Here is a 22,908-nt window from a genome sequence, read left to right as displayed (position 1 = left end):
GCAATATTTCCTCACAGAAAAAGACACAAATAAGGATTTCTCCCTCTACACAGAAAGGTGAGACAGATTTTGATTTTGGAATGACTCCCATTACTTTACAGAACTCTCCTCCTGGCTCTGACTTATTGTGTCAATTTGAGAGAGTTTTACAAAAGGCTTTACAAAACACCTCAGATACAATTACTGAGAGACTTACACGAGAGATTCGTGAGGTGGGCCGTCGCACATCTGTCCTAGAACAGAGAATGGATGAATTGGAAGTTATTACAAATAATCAAAAAGAAGAAATAGAAGCCCTTAGGGAAGAAAATTCTTCCCTCAGCAGCCAACTCGAGGAATTTGAAAATAGAGCCAGGTGATCTAATCTTCGTATCCGTGGCATCCCTGAGGCTATAGAAGATCTCCAATCCACTATTACTGCGCTTTTCCAGGAATTAGTCCCATCAATTCCTATAGAGCGCCTGGAAATGGACAGGTTTCATAGAACCCTGGCTCCCAGAAAAGAGGATGGCCCCCCCAGGGACATTGTAATAAAATTACACTACTTCCGTACTAAAGCACAAATAATGGAAGCAGCCCGTAGTAAAGATTCCTTAATCTTTCAGGGGCATAAATATCTGATTTTTCAAGACCTCTCACAGCAAACTCTAATGAAAAGAAAGGCGATGAAGCCACATTTGCAGATTCTCCAACTTCATCACATCTCTTATCGCTGGAACTTCCCATTTGCTGTCCGCTTCTCTCACCGAGGTTTTACCTTCACCTGTAAAACGGAAGATGATCTCATTGAAGCAATTCAAGATCTTCGCCTGTCAACATCAGAGGGAACAGCTGAAGGATCCAAACGTCGAGCAACATCTAACTCTCCTAAACAACCACAGGACACTTCTAATCTTTCAGATCATCCCAGTATGCATAAAAGGTGCCGTACTACTTCACCTCCATCAGCTCAAGAAGAACAGATGGACTGATGTTAATATTCTTATATGTGATATAGAACCCCTAGGGCATGTTCTGCCTTAAATCATATATTCAGTGACATCATCAGTAAATAACACTGCGATGTGTCTTACACCCTAACATAATATAACGTTCTTAATTTAAATGCTAATATAGTGCCAGTACTCAGTATATTTGCAACACCTTCATTTCATAAGAAATTATATATATTATTATCCTCTCCTGGACCTGTTGTCTGGGGTTTTACTTCTGATTAATGGGTACAGGACAGCTATAATTAATGAGACAAGCACTATAAATCATCTTAAAATCGACCTCAGAGATGCTTCACTAATTCTATTTTTATTTCATACACCTTTTTTTTTATTATTATTTTTTTTTTTTTTTAGTACTTTTGTTAATGTACCGAGTATAATTGTATAGTTATATAATAGTTCTAAAAACTTGCTTGTTTACAAATTTATAGACTATTTTGAATGGCTGTCATAATCCTGGTCATAACGTACTGTGCATTCAACTTGATCCTCGAGTACCCGATGCTGTAATCGGATACTCTTTGGACCTACAGTATCCATTGGTTGGTGATTTTTACCACCCACTGAATACTTGCTCCACATAGGAGCCACCCTTTTTTCTATACCAAAGCTTTTCATACCCCTTTCAACTACCAGATTCAACTCATACTTTTCATTTCCTATCTACATTACCCCATATACCCTTCCTTGCCCTAACCAAATACCCACAACTCTCCTGATATTCCACTTCTTCATAAAAATGACTTTAAATATTCTAACCCTCAATGTACAGGGACTCAACTCCCCCTCAAAGAGAACTAAAGCGTTCCAATACTTTTCCAAGCTTAAATCACAAGTGGTATGTTTATAGGAAACACACTTTTCAACACAATCCTTCCCAAAATTCTTCAGTCAACAATACCCCCAGACATATACTGCCTTGGCCTCTACCAAACAGAGAGATGTCTTAATAGCTTTTCACCGTACCACACCGTTTATACTTAAAAAAGAAATTAAAGACCCGAGGGATGATACCTATTACTCTCTGGCCACTTGCTAGACTGCGAAGTTACCATAGTCTGTTACTATGCCCCGAATAAGAATCCATTGTCCTTCCTCTCTCACTTGTTCTTACTAGTGGATACACATAAAACTGGTACCCTAACGCTCTGTGGAGACTCTAATCAAGTGATATATCCATTCCTAGACAAATCCCCGACTCCAATAAATGCTCAGCGCCTTTCATACCAAAACCTTCTTAATCAGCATTCCTTACTAGATACTTGACGTGAACATAACCCTATAAGGAAACAATATACACACTATTCTCATCCTCACGAACAATTCTCTCGAATTGACCATCTCCTTATAAACACTAGTACCTCTCCCCTTATCCTTAACTCTCAAATTGTACCATGCTCTTGGTCAGATCATGATGCTGTAATGACATCCTTTTCATCATTAATTCCAAGACCTAATTACCGTACCTGGTGTATAAATGACAGTCTACTAACCAAACCTAAATACAGACAAGATATAGAAAATGCTATACAAGACTACCTTGCTAACAACAATCCCTTAGATACAAACCCTTTGACACTTTGGGAAGCCCTTAAACCATCTATCAGAGGGGTCTGCATTAGCCAAGCAACATATCATCGGAAAAAACAAAAACAACTACATGCACAACTTGATGATGCTTTTTATAAAGCCTCTGAGAATTTTCAAAACTCACCCTCACAGCAAAATAAACAATTATATGAAAAAGCCAAATTAGAACTCGACCTATTCTTAACAGACTCCGCTGAAAAGATTCTCCGAAAATCACATACTTATATGAAAGCCAATAAGCCGACTACTTTCTTAGCCTTAGCCCTACGCAAGGCAAACTATACCCCTAAACCGATCCGCCTCCAATTATCCAAAGATTATTATTCTAGTAACCCTCTCAAAATTATCCATAAGTTTAGTAAAGGACTCACTGACCTATACCGGGATACTCATAAATTTGACCAAGCAAAATTTGATACCCTTCTCTCCTCTATACAACTCCCCTCCCTTTCGACTGCTCAAAAAGAACTTCTTGATAAACCAATCTCAGATTTTGAAGTCCAAACAGCAATAAAAACTCTGAAAATCCACAAACGTCCAGGCCCTGATGGTTTCTCAGCTATATTTTATAAAAATGTTACTACTATACTATCTCCCCTTATGGTAGAGGCCTTTAACTCCCTTCTCACAAACCATTCCTTTCGTGATGAATCCTTATTAGCATCCATAGCCATGATTCCAAAACCGAACACTGATGACACTTCTTGGTCCAATTATTATAGACCAATTTCAATACTTAATTTAGATATTAAAATTCTAGCCAAGATCCTCTCTAACCGACTAAATCCAATAATAGGCTCCCTCTTTCACAAAGATCAGACAGGGTTTATTCCCTCTAGACAAGCAGGTGATAACATTCGCCGTGCTACCCTCCTAGCCCACATAGCAAGATCCCGTTGTATACCTACCTGCTTCCTCTCAATAGACATAAGAAAGGCATTCGATTCTATTTCTTGGTCCTATCTCAACTCCATCCTAATCCGATTGGGATTCGGAACACAATTTAGAGGTTGGATCTCTTCTCTGTATCAAAAGCCAAAAGCATATGTTTCATATTCTGGATACCGTTCCGAATCCTTTGCCATTGAGAGAGGAACCAGACAAGGATGCCCCCTTTCCCCTCTTATATTTGCTTTGGCAATCGAACCTCTCGCACAGCTTATACGCACCAATATAAATATTAAAGGCCTCGAACTAGGAGGTTATCAACACAAACTATGTATGTATGACGACGTTCTTATTTTCCTAACTTCACCACTTACCTCAGCCCCAAATCTTATAGATATCCTAACCAAATTTGAATCAATATCAGGACTCAAAATAAATACTCATAAGTCCAAAGCCTTAAACATTTCTATTCCACCTGACTTGCAGGCGCAATTGCAAGACTCCCTCCCATTCACATGGTCATCAACACAAATTGCTTATCTTGGAATTATATTTAGAGCTAACCCAACTAATCTATATTCGGCAAACTACCCCTCCATGCTAACTCACCTCTCAACATTAATGAAAACCTGGTCCTCTCTCCCATTGGCATGGATGGGTAGAATTTCTGTAATTAAGATGACATTACTTCCTAAGATCCTATATCTCTCCAGAGTGCTTCCAATACAGGTTCCAGCATATTTCTTACGCATATTACAGAGGAAAGTTTCCCAATTCATTTGGGGAAAACTTAAGCCCCGCCTCCCACAATCTACCCTTCACACTCCTCGTATTGGTGGTGGATTTAGCGTTCCTAATTTCTCTAAATATTATTATGCTGCCCAATTAGCCATGTTACCTAAATACCACGCTACAAAAGAAATTCCCCTTTGGGTTATAATTGAATCAGTAGAATGTGATCCTTTATCAACTGCAAACCTTCTTTGGCTCCCACCAGCACAACGCCGAGCAATTACTAACCCTATTACTAAGCATAGCCTTTCAATTTGAGACAGACTAAGAGCTCGTTTTGGTCTCCAATCCGAACATAACCCCCTTCTTTCCTTCCTTAATAACCCATCTTTCTATCCTGCCTGGACTTCTCCATCATCTTTTCTTACTTGGTCAAATGCAGAATTAACCCGTTCTCATCACTCTTATGAATCCTCTTCTATTACCCCTTTTGCTGCATTACAAAAAACACATGCTATACCTCAAAAAGAAACATTTAGATACTTACAAATAAAACAATTTCTAATCCAAAACACTCCTTCAAATCCATCTACCCCAAGCTTCACTTTCTTTGAACAAGCTTGCAAATCTGATCTTCACAAACGAGGGCTCATTTCAAATCTGTACAACCAACTATTATCGCATACAACCTCTTCCCCTCCAACCTATACATCTAAATGGGAAAATGATTTAAATCTTCAACCAGACAAACTAAACTGGACTCGCATATGGCAGGCTACTAGATCGGCCTCCCCAAATATAGTAGCTTCAGAAACTAACTATAAGGTGCTTTCTAGATGGTACTTAGTACCTGCTAGGATTTCAAAATTCCTCCCGCAATACCCAGCTAACTGCTTTCGAGGATGTGCTGACTTAGGCACACACTTACACATTTGGTGGGATTGTCCCATAGTCAGAGCTTTTTGGTCAGAAATATTCAAAATTCTTTCTATCATTTTCAAAACCACAGTAGAACCAGACCCTACGGTAGCACTCCTGAATAATAAACCTCAAACTTTAACTCACCACCAATTTAAACTTCTATTATCGATAACCACGGCTGCCAAACAAAATATTGCAAAAGTCTGGAAAACACCCACTTTATGCATGGTATCATTCAAACATAGAGTAACGCAAGCCATGATTCACGCTAAAACAGAGGCAACCGTACTAGATAAAGTTCCCATGTTCGAATCATTATGGGAATAACCAAGCCACATGGTTGGATCTTGGCCCTGAATTATCTACTTACCTCTCTATACCTTCCTGGTAACAAACTTTCTTTTACCCTATATTATACCAAATCTCCTCCAACCCTAAACTTTGAAACTACAATTTTTATTATGTATCTAATCCAGTTATTAAACTTTATACATGTTTATCTTTAGCTAAAATGTGTTAAACTAATATATCCCAAATTACATGACTGTTATTATAGTATTCACCTCCTGTTAATATACTGAGAAGCCCCATTTCACACTTTTATACATTCTACTTAACTATAAATCTATTGTATGACTCTTTTTATTGCATTATATTCAATAAAATATTTGAAAAGAAAGAAAAACAAAAATTGTAAGTTTTCACCGAAACAGGAATAAAGAGAAAATTTTCCAATGAGAACATTTTGTTTTAGTTCTAAGCACCCCTAGCAACCAGAAGTCACAGTGGCTTTCTAGGGGTCTTACTCAGAGGAAAAGACTACTACCATTCGTTATGTTGTCCAAGCCGGGCTGTTGGTCAGGGATCCAGTTTTGCATTAAAGGAGGGGAAAACATATAACTTAAGCCCTCCTACCAGATCTCAATTACACTCACAGGGTAAATGGCACACTTTGCCATATTTCAAGGACAGAAACCACATATTATACATGAACATTTCCTATGCCTTGCCAATTCATGGTTCCAGGCGGGTCCATGACCTGCAGTTGAGGGCTGGTAACATTAGCCAAGCCACCCAGAAGGGATATGTCTTAAACCCTACAGGCCAACTCTCTATCAGAACCCTTCATCACTCAACCACCATGAATCCTGCCTTGAACAGACTATGTTCCCTCAGTCCAACCTCGATTTTTGTACTTCAAGTTGTGCTGCGGCCTAACATGGATGGCTTACATTACACTATGAAACACAAAAACAAGTGGAAGAGCACTTTAAATAATTCCAAATAATGGTGATTACAGGCAAAATCATGGAAACGTTTATGATCAATAGCACACCAAGTCTGTCCCAGCTGCTATAGTCTTCTTCCTGATCTAGTATTGGTAGCATGGACAGGACATGTTACTGGCTGAGATCTTCTCTCTCTCCACTTCCTCCTTCCAGGATCTTTTCTCAATGAACCAATAAACCAGGAAGTGGCATACATAACTATAAAGATAATCACCTGCAGCACCACACAATCAGAATGCAGCAATTTATCACAAAGAGCAAAAATGAGTCCCATATCTATATAAAGTGCAAATATCAACATAAATATAAATACATCAATCCTAAAGTGCAGTATAATATTACAATAAAAATAAAGTATATACACTATCTCACAAAAGTGAGTACACCCCACACATTTTTGTAAATATTTTATTCTATCTTTTCATGTGACAACACTGAATAAATGACACTTTGCTACAATGTAAAGTAGTGAGTGTGCAACTTGTATAACAGTGTAAATTTGCTGTCCCCTCAGAATAACGCAACACACAGCCATTAATGTCTAAACTGCTGGCAACAAAAGTTAGTACACCCCTAAGTGAAAATGTCCAAACTGGGCCCAAAGTGTCAATATTTTGTGTGGCCACCATTATTTTCTAGCACTGCCTTAACCCTCTTGGACATGGAGTTCACCAGAGCTTCACAGGTTTCGACTGGAGTCCTCTTCCACTCTTCCATGACGACATCACAGAGCTGGTGGATGTTAGAAACCTTGTGCTCCTCCACCTTCCATTTGAGGATGCCTCACAGATGCTCAATAGGGTTTAGGTCTGGAGACATGCTTGGTCAGTCCATCACCTTTACCCTCAGCTTCTTTAGCAAGGTAAAGGTCATCTTGGAGGTGTGTTTGGGTTCATTTTCATATTGGAATACTGCCCTGTGGCTCAGTATCTGAAGGGAGGGGATCATGCTCTGCTTTAGTATGTCACAGTACATGTTGGAATTCATGGTTCTCTCAATGAACTGTAGCTTCCCAGTGCCGACAGCACTCATGCAGCCCCAGACCATGACACTCCCACCACCATGCTTGACTGTAGGCAAGACACATTTGTCTTTGTACTCCTCACCTGGTTGCCACCACACATGCTTGACACCATGTGAACCAAATAAGTTTATCTTGGTCTCATCAGACCACAGGACACGGTTCCAGTAATCCATCTGCTTGTCTTCAGCAAACTGTTTGCAGGCTTTCTTGTGTATCATCTTTAGAAGGGGCTTCCTTCTGGGATGACAGCCATGCAAACCAATTAGATGCAGAGTGCGGCGTATGGTCTGAGCACTGACAGGCTAACCCCCCCACCCCTTCAACCTCTGCAGCAATGCTGGCAGCACCCATATGTCTATTTCCCAAATACAACCTCTGGATATGACACTGAGCATGTGCAATCAACTTCTTTGGTCGACCATGGCGAGGCCTGTTCTGAGTGGAACCTGTCCTGTTAAGCCACGGTATGGTCTTAATCGCTGTGCTGCAGCTCAGTTTTAGTCTTGGAAATCTTCTTATAGCCTAGGCCATCTTTATGTAGAGCAACAATTCTTTTTTTCAGATCCTCAGAGAGTTCTTTACCATGAGGTGCCATGTTGATATTCCAGTGACCAGTATGAGTGAGAGCGATAACACCAAATTTACCACACCTGCTCCCCATTCACACCTGAGACCTTGTAACAGTAACATGACATCGGGGAGGGAAAATGGCTAATTGGGCCCAGTAGGGACGTTTCCACTTAGGGGTGTACTCACTTTTTGTTGCCAGCAGTTTAGACAATAATGGCTGTATGTTGATTTATTTTGAAGGGACAGCAAATTGACACTGTTATACAAGATGTACCCTCACTACTTTTCATTGCAGCAAAGTGTAATTTCTTCAGTGTTATCACATGAAAAGATAGAATAAAATATTTACAAAAATGTGAGGGGTGTACTACTGTATGTTTAAAAGGGCATACAGTGCAAAAAATTCCTTTATAGTCCAAAAACATATCTATTATAATTCCTCCACCAATGACTCAAATTATTGCCAGACTCTTCCCAGTGTAAAAAAACACCAGCCACCACCTCATGAAATGAACACTCACCAGAAAATGTGCTACAAAATGTGTAGCATGCTTAGCATCTCATCATAAATAGGTATCATCCAAGGTAGCCTATGCACCCATCCACAGTACTCTCCTCTCTAGCTCTCAATACTGATGAAACTCACACCAGAGTAAGAAAAGGTGGTAATAGTGTAGTATTTCACCCTGGGGAATCACATACTGTATATAGCATGCCAAACAAACAGACATATTTACTAATTTAAAAACTGCTGTAACTCATACTGTAGAAAGCCGCTGCTGACCAATATCATGCAGGGGTGTGACATCAGCAATAAAATCTTTGCCCCAAAGTGCGTTTCAGCCAATAGGCCATCTCCAGGGTTGATTTTTGCACATTATATAGATATGTGACTAATTGTTGCACTTTGTGATTAATTGTTGCACTCTGATTGTGTGGCACTGCTGGTGATTATCTTCATGGTTTCATAGGGTTTTTGCATATCAACTATTCTGCTAGCAGCCTCCTTTATCACAGTGCAGAGCTTATATTAGACATACATAACTATAACTACTCCCCTTGTTTATATAGCCTCAGAAGAACGTGGTGGAGTTGACCACCACAGTACAAAGAATACTATTAACTTAACCTCCTCTTAAACAGAGACAACTGTCTAAGAGAGCCTTTCCCCTTACTTTGGAAGGATCTCCCCTTGCTTAATTTTGTTTCTACCAACAGCGAGGGAAATTCTCTTGAATGGGACAGAGATAGAAAAAATGTAAAGGTGTTTTAGCCACTTTCTATTCAAAATATTAAAAAAAATGTTTTAGTTTAAGTTTAAGATATGCTTTAAAGCTCATCTCCAAGGAGAAAAAAACTTAGCCCACCCCATCCCCTGTACCTAATCTATATTTTTATTTAAAAAAATATATATATTGAAAGGCCCCAATTACTTACCTAAAACTCCAGTCACATGACTTAATTGGTCCCTGGTCCTCTTTCTTCTGGTCCAGAGCGAGGGACGGTCCCAACTCCAGTGCTCACGTCACTTCCTGATGATGTTGGCTTTTATTTTAAAATCAAATATTGTGTCAGTGCTAGGAGGGTGGGAATAGGGTGTTTTTTTTACCTTGGGATGTGCTGTGATATTATAAGAGTACAATTTAGAAAATTTAGAAAATAGGAGTTTTTGAAACTATCAAGGATTTTAATGCCTATTCATGCAAATGAAAGCCTGCTTTGCTTTCTTTAATCTTGCAGGTGGTTAAAATGGAACATTTGTCATGTTCTGTAATGCGTATTTAGAATGTAGTAATATGCCTATATTGTTATGTTTTTGCAGCATTGCACAAACAGAAGCCATATGGAGCATCTAGATCCAGAATTCTACAAAACCAAGTAAGCCTTACAAACCGGCCAGATCTCAGCAAGTATGATATGGACAGACAGTATATGCATTTAAGCAGGTAAATTGAAATGCATGTAAAAATTGGCACTCTTCTAATAAATGTAATGCTCTTAATTGTGTGAATGAACAATTCCAGATTTCTTACGTTTTGCTTGAGGTTGTTGAAATTGATCTAAAAGTGGGAGTAGTTTAAATTGTATGACAACATTGTTGGAATATTATGGCTGTATAGTGCCAAGGTTTTACCTTGGCCCATTTCTCAGGGGACTATTTCTCCATGAACTTTGTGGGTTTCCCTGCATTTGTTTAGACTTTATAAGCACTGTTTAACTCGTACAACCCAAGAACATAGTGATGGATTATTTGGCTTTAACTGAATTTAGCCCTTAAGTGCTTGTCTGTATGATTGTGGTAGACTTTAAGCTACTTTTGGGGCAGAGCCCATACTTTCACATTTTAAAGCTGAGCTCAAGGCAAATGTTTCTCTTTATTGATTCATAAACAGAATTATATTATGAGTCAGCAGTGTTAGACAGTCCTTCAGTCCCTCTCTGGGAACATGGTTACCCAAATAAATTAAAGTAGATCTAAAACCAATCAATAAAATATTCACTTAATAACTGTGGGGATTATGAATTTTTGTAGGTAAACCCTCTATTGTTGTAATAATGAGCTTGTTGTATAGTATTATTGGACTAATAAAACACTTGTTTTATTTAGCTATTAGGGCTCACTCAGTGAAACACAATGGGGGTTATTTATAAAGAGCAAATCCACTTTGCACTGCAAGTGCAGTTGAAAGTGCACTTAAAGTGCACTTGGAAGTGCAGCTGCTCTAAATCTAAGGGGTAGAGCTGAAATGAGTGGAAGCTCTGCTGATTTTATCATCCAATCATGTGCAAGCTAAAATGCTGTTTTTTATTTTCCTTGCATGTCCCTCTCGGATCTATAGTGATTTTACTTCCAAGTGCACTTGCAGTGCAAAGTGGATTTGCCTTTAGTAAATAACCCCCAATGTACATTGTCATACATCATGACATGCGTTGTTCAATGTTTGAAGCATCTCATAATAAAGATTGTACAGTATTGAAATAATCTATTCACATTAATTCCAGCCAGCAGACTCTGCACACTAGTTATCTTCTGCTAAAGCTCCGCTTTAGAGTACATTTACCACTTGCTGAAAAATGTTTTTGTAGTGTTTGTACATCCATAATGTTTGTGTTGCAGGTACAGTGTGCAATCTTCAGCTTCAAGTCATTCACAGCTTGCTGCTCGAGTTACATCAAACTTGCAGAGAAAACACTGGCCATATGTAAAAGAGAGCCGTCTAGATTCTGATTTAAAGGTAACAGTGTTATGACTTACAAGTCAAAATTTAATTTTTTTTCAATATTAATATGTATTATTTACTCTATTTTATATTTGGGGAGAAAAAAACTTTTCAGTGGAGTATAGGTTTTATCACATAAATTAGTTATTCTTTCTTGTTATAAATTTTAGCTTGTGCTATTTTGTATGTAAAAGCCATTTAAAAGCCAAACTTATATGGAATTTTCATTTATTTCCTTCATATAAATAAGCAAATATTGTACATGCTAAGCCTGTTTTTTCATAAATAAAGTATTTAAACTTTATATACTTAACCATATATAAATATAAAACCTTAATATTACAAATAAACATGAAATTTAGAGTGAACTCTTGACAGAGTATTATGAGTTAAAAAAAAAAAAAAAGAAGAAGAAGAGCGCAGCAGCAGTCTTTTCCTAATTAGAATTCTTACAATACTTATGGAGCAGCACTAAGCAGAGAGAAGGTGTTTGGAAGATAACCAAGTCTCTCCTCTGACTCATTCTATTCAGCTGTGTATGTAATGTGTTCTTCATATATTCAGATCTGTAAAGTTTTTTTTCAGCAAAACAGATAAGGTGGATTTTTTTTTAAATCAGAAAATGTTTATTGTACCAATAAGTAAAATACAAAAAATGCAGTAAGACATACAATAATATCATCCATATGGCACAAAATGCAGTAGATCAAGACTTATGAGAAAACACTGTCACACCTAGAGAATGTAACAAAAGTATAAAGTCACATGGGTACATGGAGAGCCAAAAAAAACAAACTAAAAATATGAAAAACAACAATTGAATCAAAAAATGAAAAGAAAAATACTTTCCTCTGTCCGGAGGTCTATACCAGTAGCCAATGGGCTACATGTAATAACTTTTTTGTCATATCAGGAAAACATGGAAGAGCAACTATTTTGACAAGGACCACATAATTAGAAAATACTTAAAAGGAAAAAAAACTTAACTTGCCCAGGCGTATCCAACCATGCCTGCCAAATAGATGTAAACTTTCGAATGGCATTTCTATGTTGCTATGTCAACCGCTTTCTGATTAGTATACTGTTGACCTGCTCTATCCACTGTTTCTCAGTGGGAACATGAGAAGACAGCCAGAATCTGATTCCGTGCTAAATACAGAAGCTTATGTATAGCTATATTGCCCGGTGGGGCAAAAACTTCTTCATCTAGAGCTCCCAGTATACAGACCACAGGATGTAAACGGACCTGGACCTGATACACTTCAGAGATCATATCTGTCACAGCTTTCCAGTAGAGAAACAGCTTTTGCAAGCAAGTGAATGAGAGTTCCCTCCTCTGTTACAGTTGGGACAATTGCCAAAATCTTTTCTCCCCCATTGGTGAAGCTGCAAAAGGGTGTTCTATGTAATATAAAGAGCTGTGAGAGCTTTTGTGAGGGTGACACGGAAACTAAAGGCACTGACTTAAGGCACATCTGCCACATCTCCTCCTCAATCATTCCCAGGTCTCTCTCCCAACCCCTCCTACACGGGAATGTAGACAAATTCTGTATAGTAGAACTTAGAGTAGAGTAAACCTGCAAGATCATACTCTTTTTTTTTTTTTTTTTTTTTATGGGGTACAGTAAAAACTTTCCATATAAGATGGTGGTCAGACAGCACCAGTGTAGACCAACGTGCCTGCGCCTGAAAAGCAAGACGTAGTTGTAAATATTTATAAAATTGTTGTCTCGGTAAGGCAAATTATTTTTGAAGATCAGCGAAAGATTTTAAGACATTCTGAATAAACAATTGTGAAAGGTAATGAATGCCAGCCATATCCGAAAGCCCTCCAGCTTGCTTACATTGGCATACAGGGAGTTATGCCATAGAGGTGTTTCTGAAAGAAACCCCGAGACTAGCCCAGACTAGCCTTAACAGTCAACAAGTTTCTTTAGGAGAGGGGATGGTAGGCCCTACGGATGCGATGTCCGAGAACCCCAGCCTCCAGGCAGGAGAGGGCTGTACATTTGGAGCTGTTGATGAGCAATATATTACGGATCAGATCAGAGGGATCATTAAGACCCTACCCCCCAAGTTCTGGAGTTGGAAGGCCGAAAAATAAAACGTAGGGATGGGGATTGCCAGACCCCCACGATCCTTACCATACTGTAATGTGGAGAGATGAACCCTGGTCACGTTTCTCCGCCAAATAGGAAAGTCTGAAGACGGTTTCAATGAGTACAAACCAGCAACGAGGGACCCATTGAGGAGCATTATGGAGGATATAGAGTAATTTTGGGGGGGGGGGCAAACCTTTTTTATTAAGTTGGCCCTCCCTATAACTGATAAGGGGAGTTTGCACCATGCCGTACATTTAGCTTGCAGTCATTTGAACGATGGATGCAAATTGAGTTCCAAGTATTCAGAGGGGTCCGGAGAGACCTGGACTCCCAAATATTTATATTGGGTTACCACGCCCAGCGACCGGGCACATTCCGGCGGCTGAGCCTGCAACCCATCCAGGGGAAGTAGGACTGATTTGCTCCAATTTATTGAAAAACCGGAGAGGGTGCCAAACTGTTTTATAAGGGACATCACATTCACCAGGGGAGCTTCAGTATGATAAAATAGATTTGATCTCAAAAAGTGAAGATTTGCTATGGTATAGGTAGCATTTAGAAATTTAGATTTTCACCTAAACAGTAGTCTGAAAAGTTTACATATTTTCCTTAAGTTCCTTCTGAAAAATAGCTGTATAGTTGTACAGGTGCATCTAAAAAAAATTGAATATCAACAAAAAGTTAATTTATTTTAGTAATTCAATTCAAAAAGTGAAACTCATATATTCTATAGATTCATTACACAGAGTGATATATTTCAAGCATTTCTTTCTTTTAATCTTGATGATTATGGCTTACAGCTAGTGAAAATCCAAGATTCAGTATCTCAGAAAAATAGAATATTGGGAAAAATTTCAATATTGTAGACTCATGGTGTCATACTCTAATCAGCTAACTAACTCAAAACACCTGTAAATGTTTCCTGAGCCTTTAAATGGCCTTTCAGTCTGGTTCAGTAGGTTACACAATCATGGGGAAGACTGCTGACTTGACAGTTGTCCAGAAGGCAGTCATTGACATCCTTCACAAGGAGGGTAAGTCACAAAAGGTCATTGCTAAATAAGTTGGCTGTTCACAGAGTGCTGTATCCAAGCATAATAATGGAGAGTTGAGTGGAAGGAAAAAGTGTGTTAGAAAAATTGTGCACAAGCAACAAGGATAACTGAAACCTTGTGAGGATTGTGAAGCACAGGCCATTCAAGAATTTGGGGGAGATTCACAAGGAGTGGACTATGGCTGGTGTCAGTGCTTCAAGAGCCACCACGCACAGACGTATCCAGGACATGAGCTGTCGCATTCCTTGTGTCAACCCACTCCTGAACCAGAGACAACGTCAGAAGCGTCTTACCTGGACTAAGGAGAAAAAGAACTGGACTGTCCAAAGACAATGCAGCCCTCTACCAGGAAATTCCAGAACACTTTATGCTTCCCTCTGCTGACCAGCTTTATGGAGATGATTTAATTTTACAGCAGAATTTGGCACCTGCCCACACTGCCAAAGCCTAAACCCCATAGAGAATCTGTGGGGTATTGTCAAGAGGAAGATGATACACTAGACCCAACAATGCAGATGAGGTGAAGGCCACTATCAAAGCAACCTGGGCTTCCATAACACCTCAGCAGTGCCACAGGCTGATAACCTCCATGCCATGCCGCATTGATGCAGTCAAAATGAGCCCCAACCAAGTATTGAGTGCATACTATACCATACATATATGGACATACTTTTCATGAAGTCAACATTTCAGTATTACATTTTTTTTTTTTTGGTCCTCTGTAATATTAAATTTTTCTGAATTTTGGGTTTTCACTAGCTGTAAGCCATAATCATCAAAATTAAAAGAAATAAATGCTTGAAATACATCACTCTGTGTGTAATGAATCTATATAATTCATGAGTTCCCTGTTTTAAATTGAATTACTGAAATAAATTAACTTGTTGATGATATTTTAATTGTTTTAGATGTACCTGTATATCTACAATGAGCGATATAAGGCACTGCTGCCTCAAATCAAATTGCAAGTCTTGTGAGGTTTGGAGTGCGATTTTGGTGATGTCTTTGCTGTGCTGCTCACTGTTATTCCTGCTAGAAAAGTCTGTACCTGAGCACCTGCAGGCAAGCATAGCCCTGCTTTTGTTTTAATCAATTCTAGGGATTAAGGTTTTCAGCACCTTTTCTGTATCTGCCTAATTATTCATCCCCCAGGACCAGTGTGCTCAAGTCCTTGCCCCCTTTTTGACCGGAGATCCAAAGAAGGCCTATTTTGATTTGAGTACTGCTGAGGCTTGCAAATAAAAGTCTTAAAATGGAGATTCTGGCCTGCCTTGGGGTAGCAATGGCCTTGAGAGCCCAGCATGTCCATGCTTGGCAATTTAAAAGTGGACCAACCTGCAAAGTCCCAGATGTATGACCTCTTTCACCTGACATGGATGTGGTTAAAACCGGAGGTCACCACCCCAGCCCAAATCGTGGAGAGAGTCGTAGTGAACCACTTTGTATGAGTCCTTCAAATCCCTATACAGCTGTTTGCCGGGAGAGCTGATCCTAAAGATGCCAATGAGTTGGTGGCCCTCTTGGAGTGGTACTTATGTACTGAGGACTTTCTTCAGGGTGCAGTACCCAAATAATCATTCTCCAAGAGACCGAAGCCCACCAACCCGGGTAAAATCGATCCCGCCCTAAAATGGGGGAAAAAATTTAGGTAAATGCGATTGAGGACACTGATGCGCAAGGCATTGAGACCCAATGGCCAAAGGGAACCAGGGGCCATGGCACCAGGCACCATGAAGTGGGAGTGGTCCCAAATCAAATGTATAATGCTGTCCTTGGGCGAGACTTCACTTTTTTTCTGGGATTATGGGAAAATGTCAAGAGAGCAAGGCCCCCAGCTGGATCTGACTCCTGCTGCCTAGAACCGCTGGAGGAGCAGAATGAGGAGAAAGTCTCCAAAGAGATAGACCTGCCGGACCTGCCCACCACCCGGGAAAAGTTTAGGATGGCCAAGCTTAAGGACCTCACTTTAGCCAGGGCCAGGGAACCGGTAAATGGGGTACCCTAAGAACCAGGGGAGGAGGCTATATTCCCACATTTTTCAATGGAATGGAATGAAATCACCTGTTATACAGAGTGGATGAGATACGGGGAGAGAGACTGGAACAGTTGCTAGTACCTCAACCTCATAGATGCATGGTAATAGACTTGGCACATTCTCATGTTCTAGGGGGACATCTGGGTGTGGATAAAACTAAAGAAAGAGTATTGCAACAGTTTTATTGGCCAGGCTTACACAAAGAGGTCAAATTGTATTGTGCGTCATGCCCAGTTTGTCAGCTCACTGCTTCGGTCTCACATTTCTGGAGTCCACTGGTAACTTTACCATCATTGAGGTGCCCTTTGACAGGATTGCCATGAATATCATAGGTCCCTTGTTTAAGTCCACTAGAGGGCACCAGTATATCCTAGTTGTCTTGGACTATGCTACCAGAGTACCCAGTGGAAATCCCATTAAGGAACCCCTCAGCTAATAGTATTGCTAAAGAGCTTTCTCTTATAACTTCACATGTGGGTTTTCCTCAGGAGCTGTTAACTGACCAGGGAACACCCTTCATGTCAAAGGTTACTAAAGAATTGTTTAAATTGTTTAAAATGAATCACTTACACACTTCTGTGTACCACCGGCAAATGGATGGACTAGTGGATAAGTTCAACAAAACCTTAAAAGGAATGTTAAAACGAGTGGTAGCAGATGGTAGGGACTGGGACTGCTTCTTGCCCTACCTCATGTTTGCTGTGTGGGAAGTTACGCAAGCTTCCACTGGCTTTTTCCCTTTTTAGTTGCTGTATGGCTAACATCCGAGGGGCCTATTAGATAAGTGTAGTAATTATATATATATATATATATATATATATATATATATATATATATATATATATATATATATATATATATATATATATATATATATATATATATATATATATATATATATATATATACACAGCTATTAGATAAGTAGTAACCCCACTCAAAAGTGTAGAGGAGCATATTGCAAGACCGGATTGGAAAAATCATGCCCATTGTTTAATCTCTCTTGCAACAGGCTCAGGCTAGAGTCAATAACTGCTTGTCCAAGATCCAAACCTTTTAACCCAGGTGACAGAGTTCTTGTGCTGGTACCGGCGGTGGAGAGTACATTTCTGGCAAAATAGCAAGGGCCATACGAGATTGTAGAATGAGTGGGGGAAATTAACTATAGAGTAGACCAGCCTGGCAAAAGGAAGCCCTACCAAATCTACCATGTCAATTTATTGAAGCCCTGGAAAGACAGAGAATCCCTTTTGGTCCCTGCACCTATGGCCATGACCAACACAGGTCCTTCTACGGTGCTTGGTGTAGAGATCGCTGAGGCACTGTCAGTAAGCCAAAAACAAGAAAGCAAGGAATTTCTGCTAAGAATTAGGGAGTTCTTTTCTCATCTTCCAGGGATAACTTTTTTTTTTTTTTTTTTATCCAGATAAAAGTTTATTGAAAAGCACATGGTAAACATACACTGAGGTTACATATACACTTCTACACCTTTACAGCCATCATAGACAGTCAGTATACACAGTCTACAGATTGAGTTAAACATTCCTTGACTACCTGATCTTACCCCAAGCAGTGGCGTAACTAGAACCTTCAGGGCCCCGATGCAAGAAACCATAAAGGGCCCCCCTGAACCCCAGCCAGGGCCCTTCCCTCCGAGTCCGGCGGTGGAACTCCAGGGCGTGGTCACAGGTATGACCTTTGTGAGCCCTGTAGTTCCACCACTGGTATCAGTAGTTTTTTTTATTTTTTTTTATTTTTAGGTGCCCCATTGGGGGACTGTCCCTAGGCAGGATGGGGTCCCCGTCCCCAGAAGAGATGAGGTCCTTTTCTCCAGGGCAGATGAAGTTACTGCCCCCAGGTGAGAAGGGGTCCCTGTCCCCAGGTGAGAAGGGGTCCCTGTCCCCAGGGGAGGTGGGGGTCCCTGTCCCCACGTGAGAAGGGGTCCCTGTCCCCAGGGGGAGATGGAGGGGGTATGTAATAGTGTGTGGGGGATGGGGTCCTCTCACTCACCATGACCAAGCTGCAGGCCGCTCACTCATTCATGTTGGCCTGGGCTCCATCCAGTGTGCTGGACGGGTGATCAGCATATCTCCCAGAAAGACCTTTCATAATCTGTGTATGACGGGGGAGGAGGGGGCCTGGCAGACATGCCTGCAGTGTCCTCCGGGGAGCTCTCATAGGGCTGCACTGCATCTGTGTGCTTAAAGTTTGTTTACCCGGGAGAAGTATGCAGTGCAATGTGGGCGGGACTCTGGCTGGGGAGAACAGACATCGGACTGAGCGGCAATGCATGGAGCAGGAGAGGGGTACTCTGAGGAGCTGGCCGAAGACACAGGTCATGCGGGGAATGCACAACTAAAGAGCAGCCAGTGCGATAGTCAAGCATGGAGCTCTGCTAGTCACCCTCCACCTCCAGCCACCCGTGTGCATGGTGCACTGGTACCCCTAGCTGCCTATGCTGCTGCTGGTCATATGAAGAGGGGGCTGCATGGGCCCCCTGCATCAAAGGGCCCAGTTGCGGTCGTGACTGCTGCACCCCCTATAGTTACGCCCCTGACCCCAAGTCTTGCTTCAGCCAGAGGTAGCCCTGCCCAAGTCATGAAGCACATGGCCTCCCAAACCTCCTGTTCATGTTAATAGTCTGCCCATGACTAGATCCACCGAGGCAAGCCCCGGTACATCCATCCATGGTCCCCATAACTTCTCGCGTTTCTGGGCGCAGCCCCTATGTTGGAAAATTGTCTTTTCCTTCCAGATCATATCTCCCATTGTGTTGATCCACTCTTTAAGAGCAGGGGGATCCTCCGAAATCCAGTGGGTTATTATTAGCTGACGTGCTAAAAATAGCGATCTAATGACAGCCACCCGTTGCATTCTTCCCATTCTAATTCCCCTAGCACGTTGAGTAGGCAGTGTTTTGGGTCTGCGGGTAGCGAGACTTGAAATACCCTGTTTATGGTGTCCACCACCCCCGTCCAGTAGGGGTGGAGTTTCGGGCACCTCCACAGAAGGTGGATCAAGTCTCTATGGTCCCTCTTACACCTAGTACACAGTGGGGTCTAATGACAGCCACCCGTTGCATTCTTCCCATTCCAATTCCCCTAGCACATTGAGTAGGCAGTGTTTTGGGTCTGTGGGTAGCGAGACTTTAAATACCCTGTTTATGGTGTCCACCACCCCCGTCCAGTAGGGGTGGAGTTTCGGGCACCTCCACAGAAGGTGGATTAAGTCTCCATGGTCCCTCTTACACCTAGTACACAGTGGGGTAGGTCGCAGGCCCATGACAAACAGTCTGTGGGAGGGTATAGTACACTCTTAACAATAGATATAGTTGAGTCGCTCTATGTGATATATTTAGGGAACATGTGGGTACCGCCTGCAGGGCCTCTTCCTATTGATCACCATCAAGCATGCCCACCTCCCCCTACCACTTGGCCAGCATCCGAAGAGGGTGTCTATTCAAAAAATTCCATAGTAACATGTTATAGCATGATGATATAAACCCTTTAGAGTTAGTAGCTCTTGCAATCAGATTGAACAGTGGCATTGGGCATGAAACCCACTCCTCTGAGCTACCTTGGGCTGTTATAGCATGCTTTAATTGTACATAGTAAAATCTCATTGATTGTGGTAAACCGAAAAGACTCTGCAGGGTTTCGAACGGGTGCATTTTCCCATTGTGAAATATCTGACTAAGGTAGACCACCCCATACCTTTCCCGGGCATTTCTCAGTATCGCTTCTCTAGCTCTATAGTGCAGAAGCCAGGCCAGAATGGGTCTAGGGGGATCTCCTGGCGGCAGTGGGCGGCACGGTGTACGATACACCCTTTCCACCGTAAAGAAAGGGGAAAAGGCCTCCTTTCCAAATAGCTCGATCAGCCAGGTCTCCACATAGGCAGTGGCATCTCTTGCCTCAGTCTTCTCGGGCAGGCCTACTATACGGACATTATTGCGCCATAGGCGATTTTCCATATCTACTGCCCTATTGTTGGTGTCATTGGCAAGTTGATAAGCGGCATGGGCCTCTCGAGCAACTGGTGGGAGCCTGTCTTCAACATCACTAACTCTGCTTTCCACTGCAGTCGTGCGCTCTCTGATCTTTTGCAGATCTTGCCTTAACAGGGAGACATCTTCCCTCAACCCTCCAAACTGTTCTTTAAGGGTGTTCACAGAGGCTGTGCAGACATGCACAGCTCTAAGGATTTCTGCTAGGGTCGGTTGTTCTGACTCCTCAGCATCAGTGTCAGCATGGAGGGAGGGGGGCTGTACATCCAGGGTGTCTGGGTCTACATGCTTTGCTGCCTGCAGAGTATCCTGTATTAAAGACCCACTAGCAGCCACATGCTTCAGCTCAGCTGACCCCCCCCAGCATCTCTGTCCTGGTGTCCCCCCAGCTTCTGGGCATAGTAGAACATATCCCTCGGAGGGTCCTTACCTTGGGTCTTCTGTGGTCTTCTGGTGTGTCCTTCCTGGGCTTGTCACTGCCTCGCGGTGTGCGCTGAGCCAGGGCCGCAGCAGCCCCATTTTGGATTTCAGAGGACATGCTTTCCTCCTGTTTTCTTGCCTTCCCTCGGGTGCAGAGAGCCGGCAGGTGATCTGGGAGGGTGAGGGGGTCGGTGTCCAGCTGGGAAGCCGTTTTGTGGCTGCGGATTGCTGCTGGGAGAGGATCAATAAGCAGTTCTTAGAGCGGAGCTGTGAGACACACTTCCTCTCACATGCCGGTCCAGGCTTCCAGGGATAACTTCAATGATAAAGCATATTGGGACCAAGCCAAGGCTGAATGTTAACTTAAATCCCTATTGTATCTCAGAAGCCTGGAGCAAAGTAGTCTCCGAGGAAATTAGGAGGATGTTGGATCTTGATGTAATAGAAAAATCCCATAGTGAGTGGTGTAGTCCAATCGTCATTATTCCCAAGCTGGATGGCAGCATCCGATTTTGTAATGGTTTCTGAAAGCTAAACGAGGTGTAAAAATTTGAGGTTTATCCAATGCCTAGGGTAGATGAGCTAAATGAGCATCTGGGACATGCTTGATATTTCACCACCCTGGAGCTTACAAAGGGGTATTGGCAAATACCACTTATGAATCATGCTAAAGAGAAAAGAAAATGTTCTACTCCCAGAGGGGCACTGGCAGTATAAGAGGATGCTATTTAGCCTACATGGGGCACTGGCCACTTTTCAGATGATGGATCGTGTCCTTAAACCAGTGTTTCTCAAATCCAGTCCTCAGGCCCCCCCAACAGGTCATGTTTTCAGGTTTTCCATTATTTTTCACAGGTGATTTGATCAGTTTCACTGCCTTAGCAATTACCACAGCCGTTTCATCTGAGGGAAATCCTGAAAACATGACCTGTTGGGGGGGCCTGAGGACTGGATTTGAGAAACACTGCCTTAAACCCATATGCATCTGCATATTTAAATGATGTAGTAATTTTTAGTGCAGACTGGGAGAGCCACTTACATAAAGTGCAGGCTGTTCTTAATGCCCTCCGTGTGAGGATTTGACCGCTAATCCTAAGAAGTATGCTGTGGGATTAGAGGAGGCCCGATATTTGGGGTACATCATTAGCTAGTAGAACCCCAGGTAACAAAAGACCATGCCATGGGGTTAATATGCTATTATAGAAAGTTTATTCCCAATTTTGCTACATTGGCTGCTCCTCTTACAGATCTTACCAAGGGCAGGAATTCCTCAGTGGTGACTTGGACCCCAGAAGCCGAGTAATATTTCTGGGACCTAAAGACAGCCCTGTGTAATAGCCCAGTCTCAATTACCCCAGATTTTACACAGGAATTTGTAGTGCAGATGGATGCGTCAGAGTGGGATTAGGTGCAGTGTTATCCCAAGTGGTTGATGGGGAGAAACATCCCATAGCATTCCCAAGTAGAAAATTGACCCCCCGCTGAAAAAAGATACGCTATTGTAGAACAGGAATGTCTTGCTATCAAGTGGGCTCTGGAGAGTTTAAAATACTATCTGTTAGGGTGACAGTTTAGGCTCTTAACTGACCATGCCCCTCTCAAATGAATGTCCCAAAATAAGTTGAAAAATGCAAGAGTTACCAGATTGTTCTTGGCTCTACAGAATTTCAAGTTTATGGTAGAACATAGACCAGGAAGCCAACAAGCTAATGCTGATGCTCTCTCCAGAGTGTACAGTTTGTTTGCTCAAACTTGGATGTTGAGACCTTGGGCAGAGGGGGGCTATGTAGCAGGGTGCCTGTGAAACAGGTTAAAATGGCAGGAAAATGTATTGATGGGATATATGTTCCTCTACGGTTTCTTAGATTTGCAATCTAAGAGAATACCAACCCTGTATTAGTAAAGTCCATTCTGGGGCTGGTTTTACTGGGAGTCTTATAGAGCTCTGGGTGGGACAGACTCCCAATTCCGTGGACCTCCGTTTAATGTTTTCTTTCTAGGTCTTGATTAAAGCAGCTGGTTCTAACTCTCAGAGCGAGTGTGTGTGTGTGTGTGTGTGT

The 22,908-nt window shown here is 41.7% G+C and overlaps 1 protein-coding gene across 1 annotated transcript in view; it reads left to right on the top strand.

The window, feature by feature from the left end:
* Nucleotides 1-22,908, top strand: part of AKNAD1 (AKNA domain containing 1) — a 159,641-nt gene that overhangs the window by 122,809 nt on the left and 13,924 nt on the right. Inside the window, exons 16-17 of the mRNA XM_077452713.1 lie at nucleotides 9,832-9,955; nucleotides 11,128-11,245. Coding sequence (XP_077308839.1) covers nucleotides 9,832-9,955; nucleotides 11,128-11,245 — 242 coding nt within the window. The remainder of the gene's footprint in view (nucleotides 1-9,831; nucleotides 9,956-11,127; nucleotides 11,246-22,908) is intronic.

The sequence above is a fragment of the Lithobates pipiens genome, unplaced genomic scaffold (genome assembly GCF_037356315.1).
Source record: "Lithobates pipiens isolate NorthernLeopardFrog02 unplaced genomic scaffold, aLitPip1_a1.2 Scaffold_23, whole genome shotgun sequence".
In the NCBI taxonomy this organism is placed as follows: Eukaryota; Metazoa; Chordata; class Amphibia; order Anura; family Ranidae; genus Lithobates; species Lithobates pipiens.
This window is presented reverse-complemented; position numbering and strand designations above follow the sequence as displayed.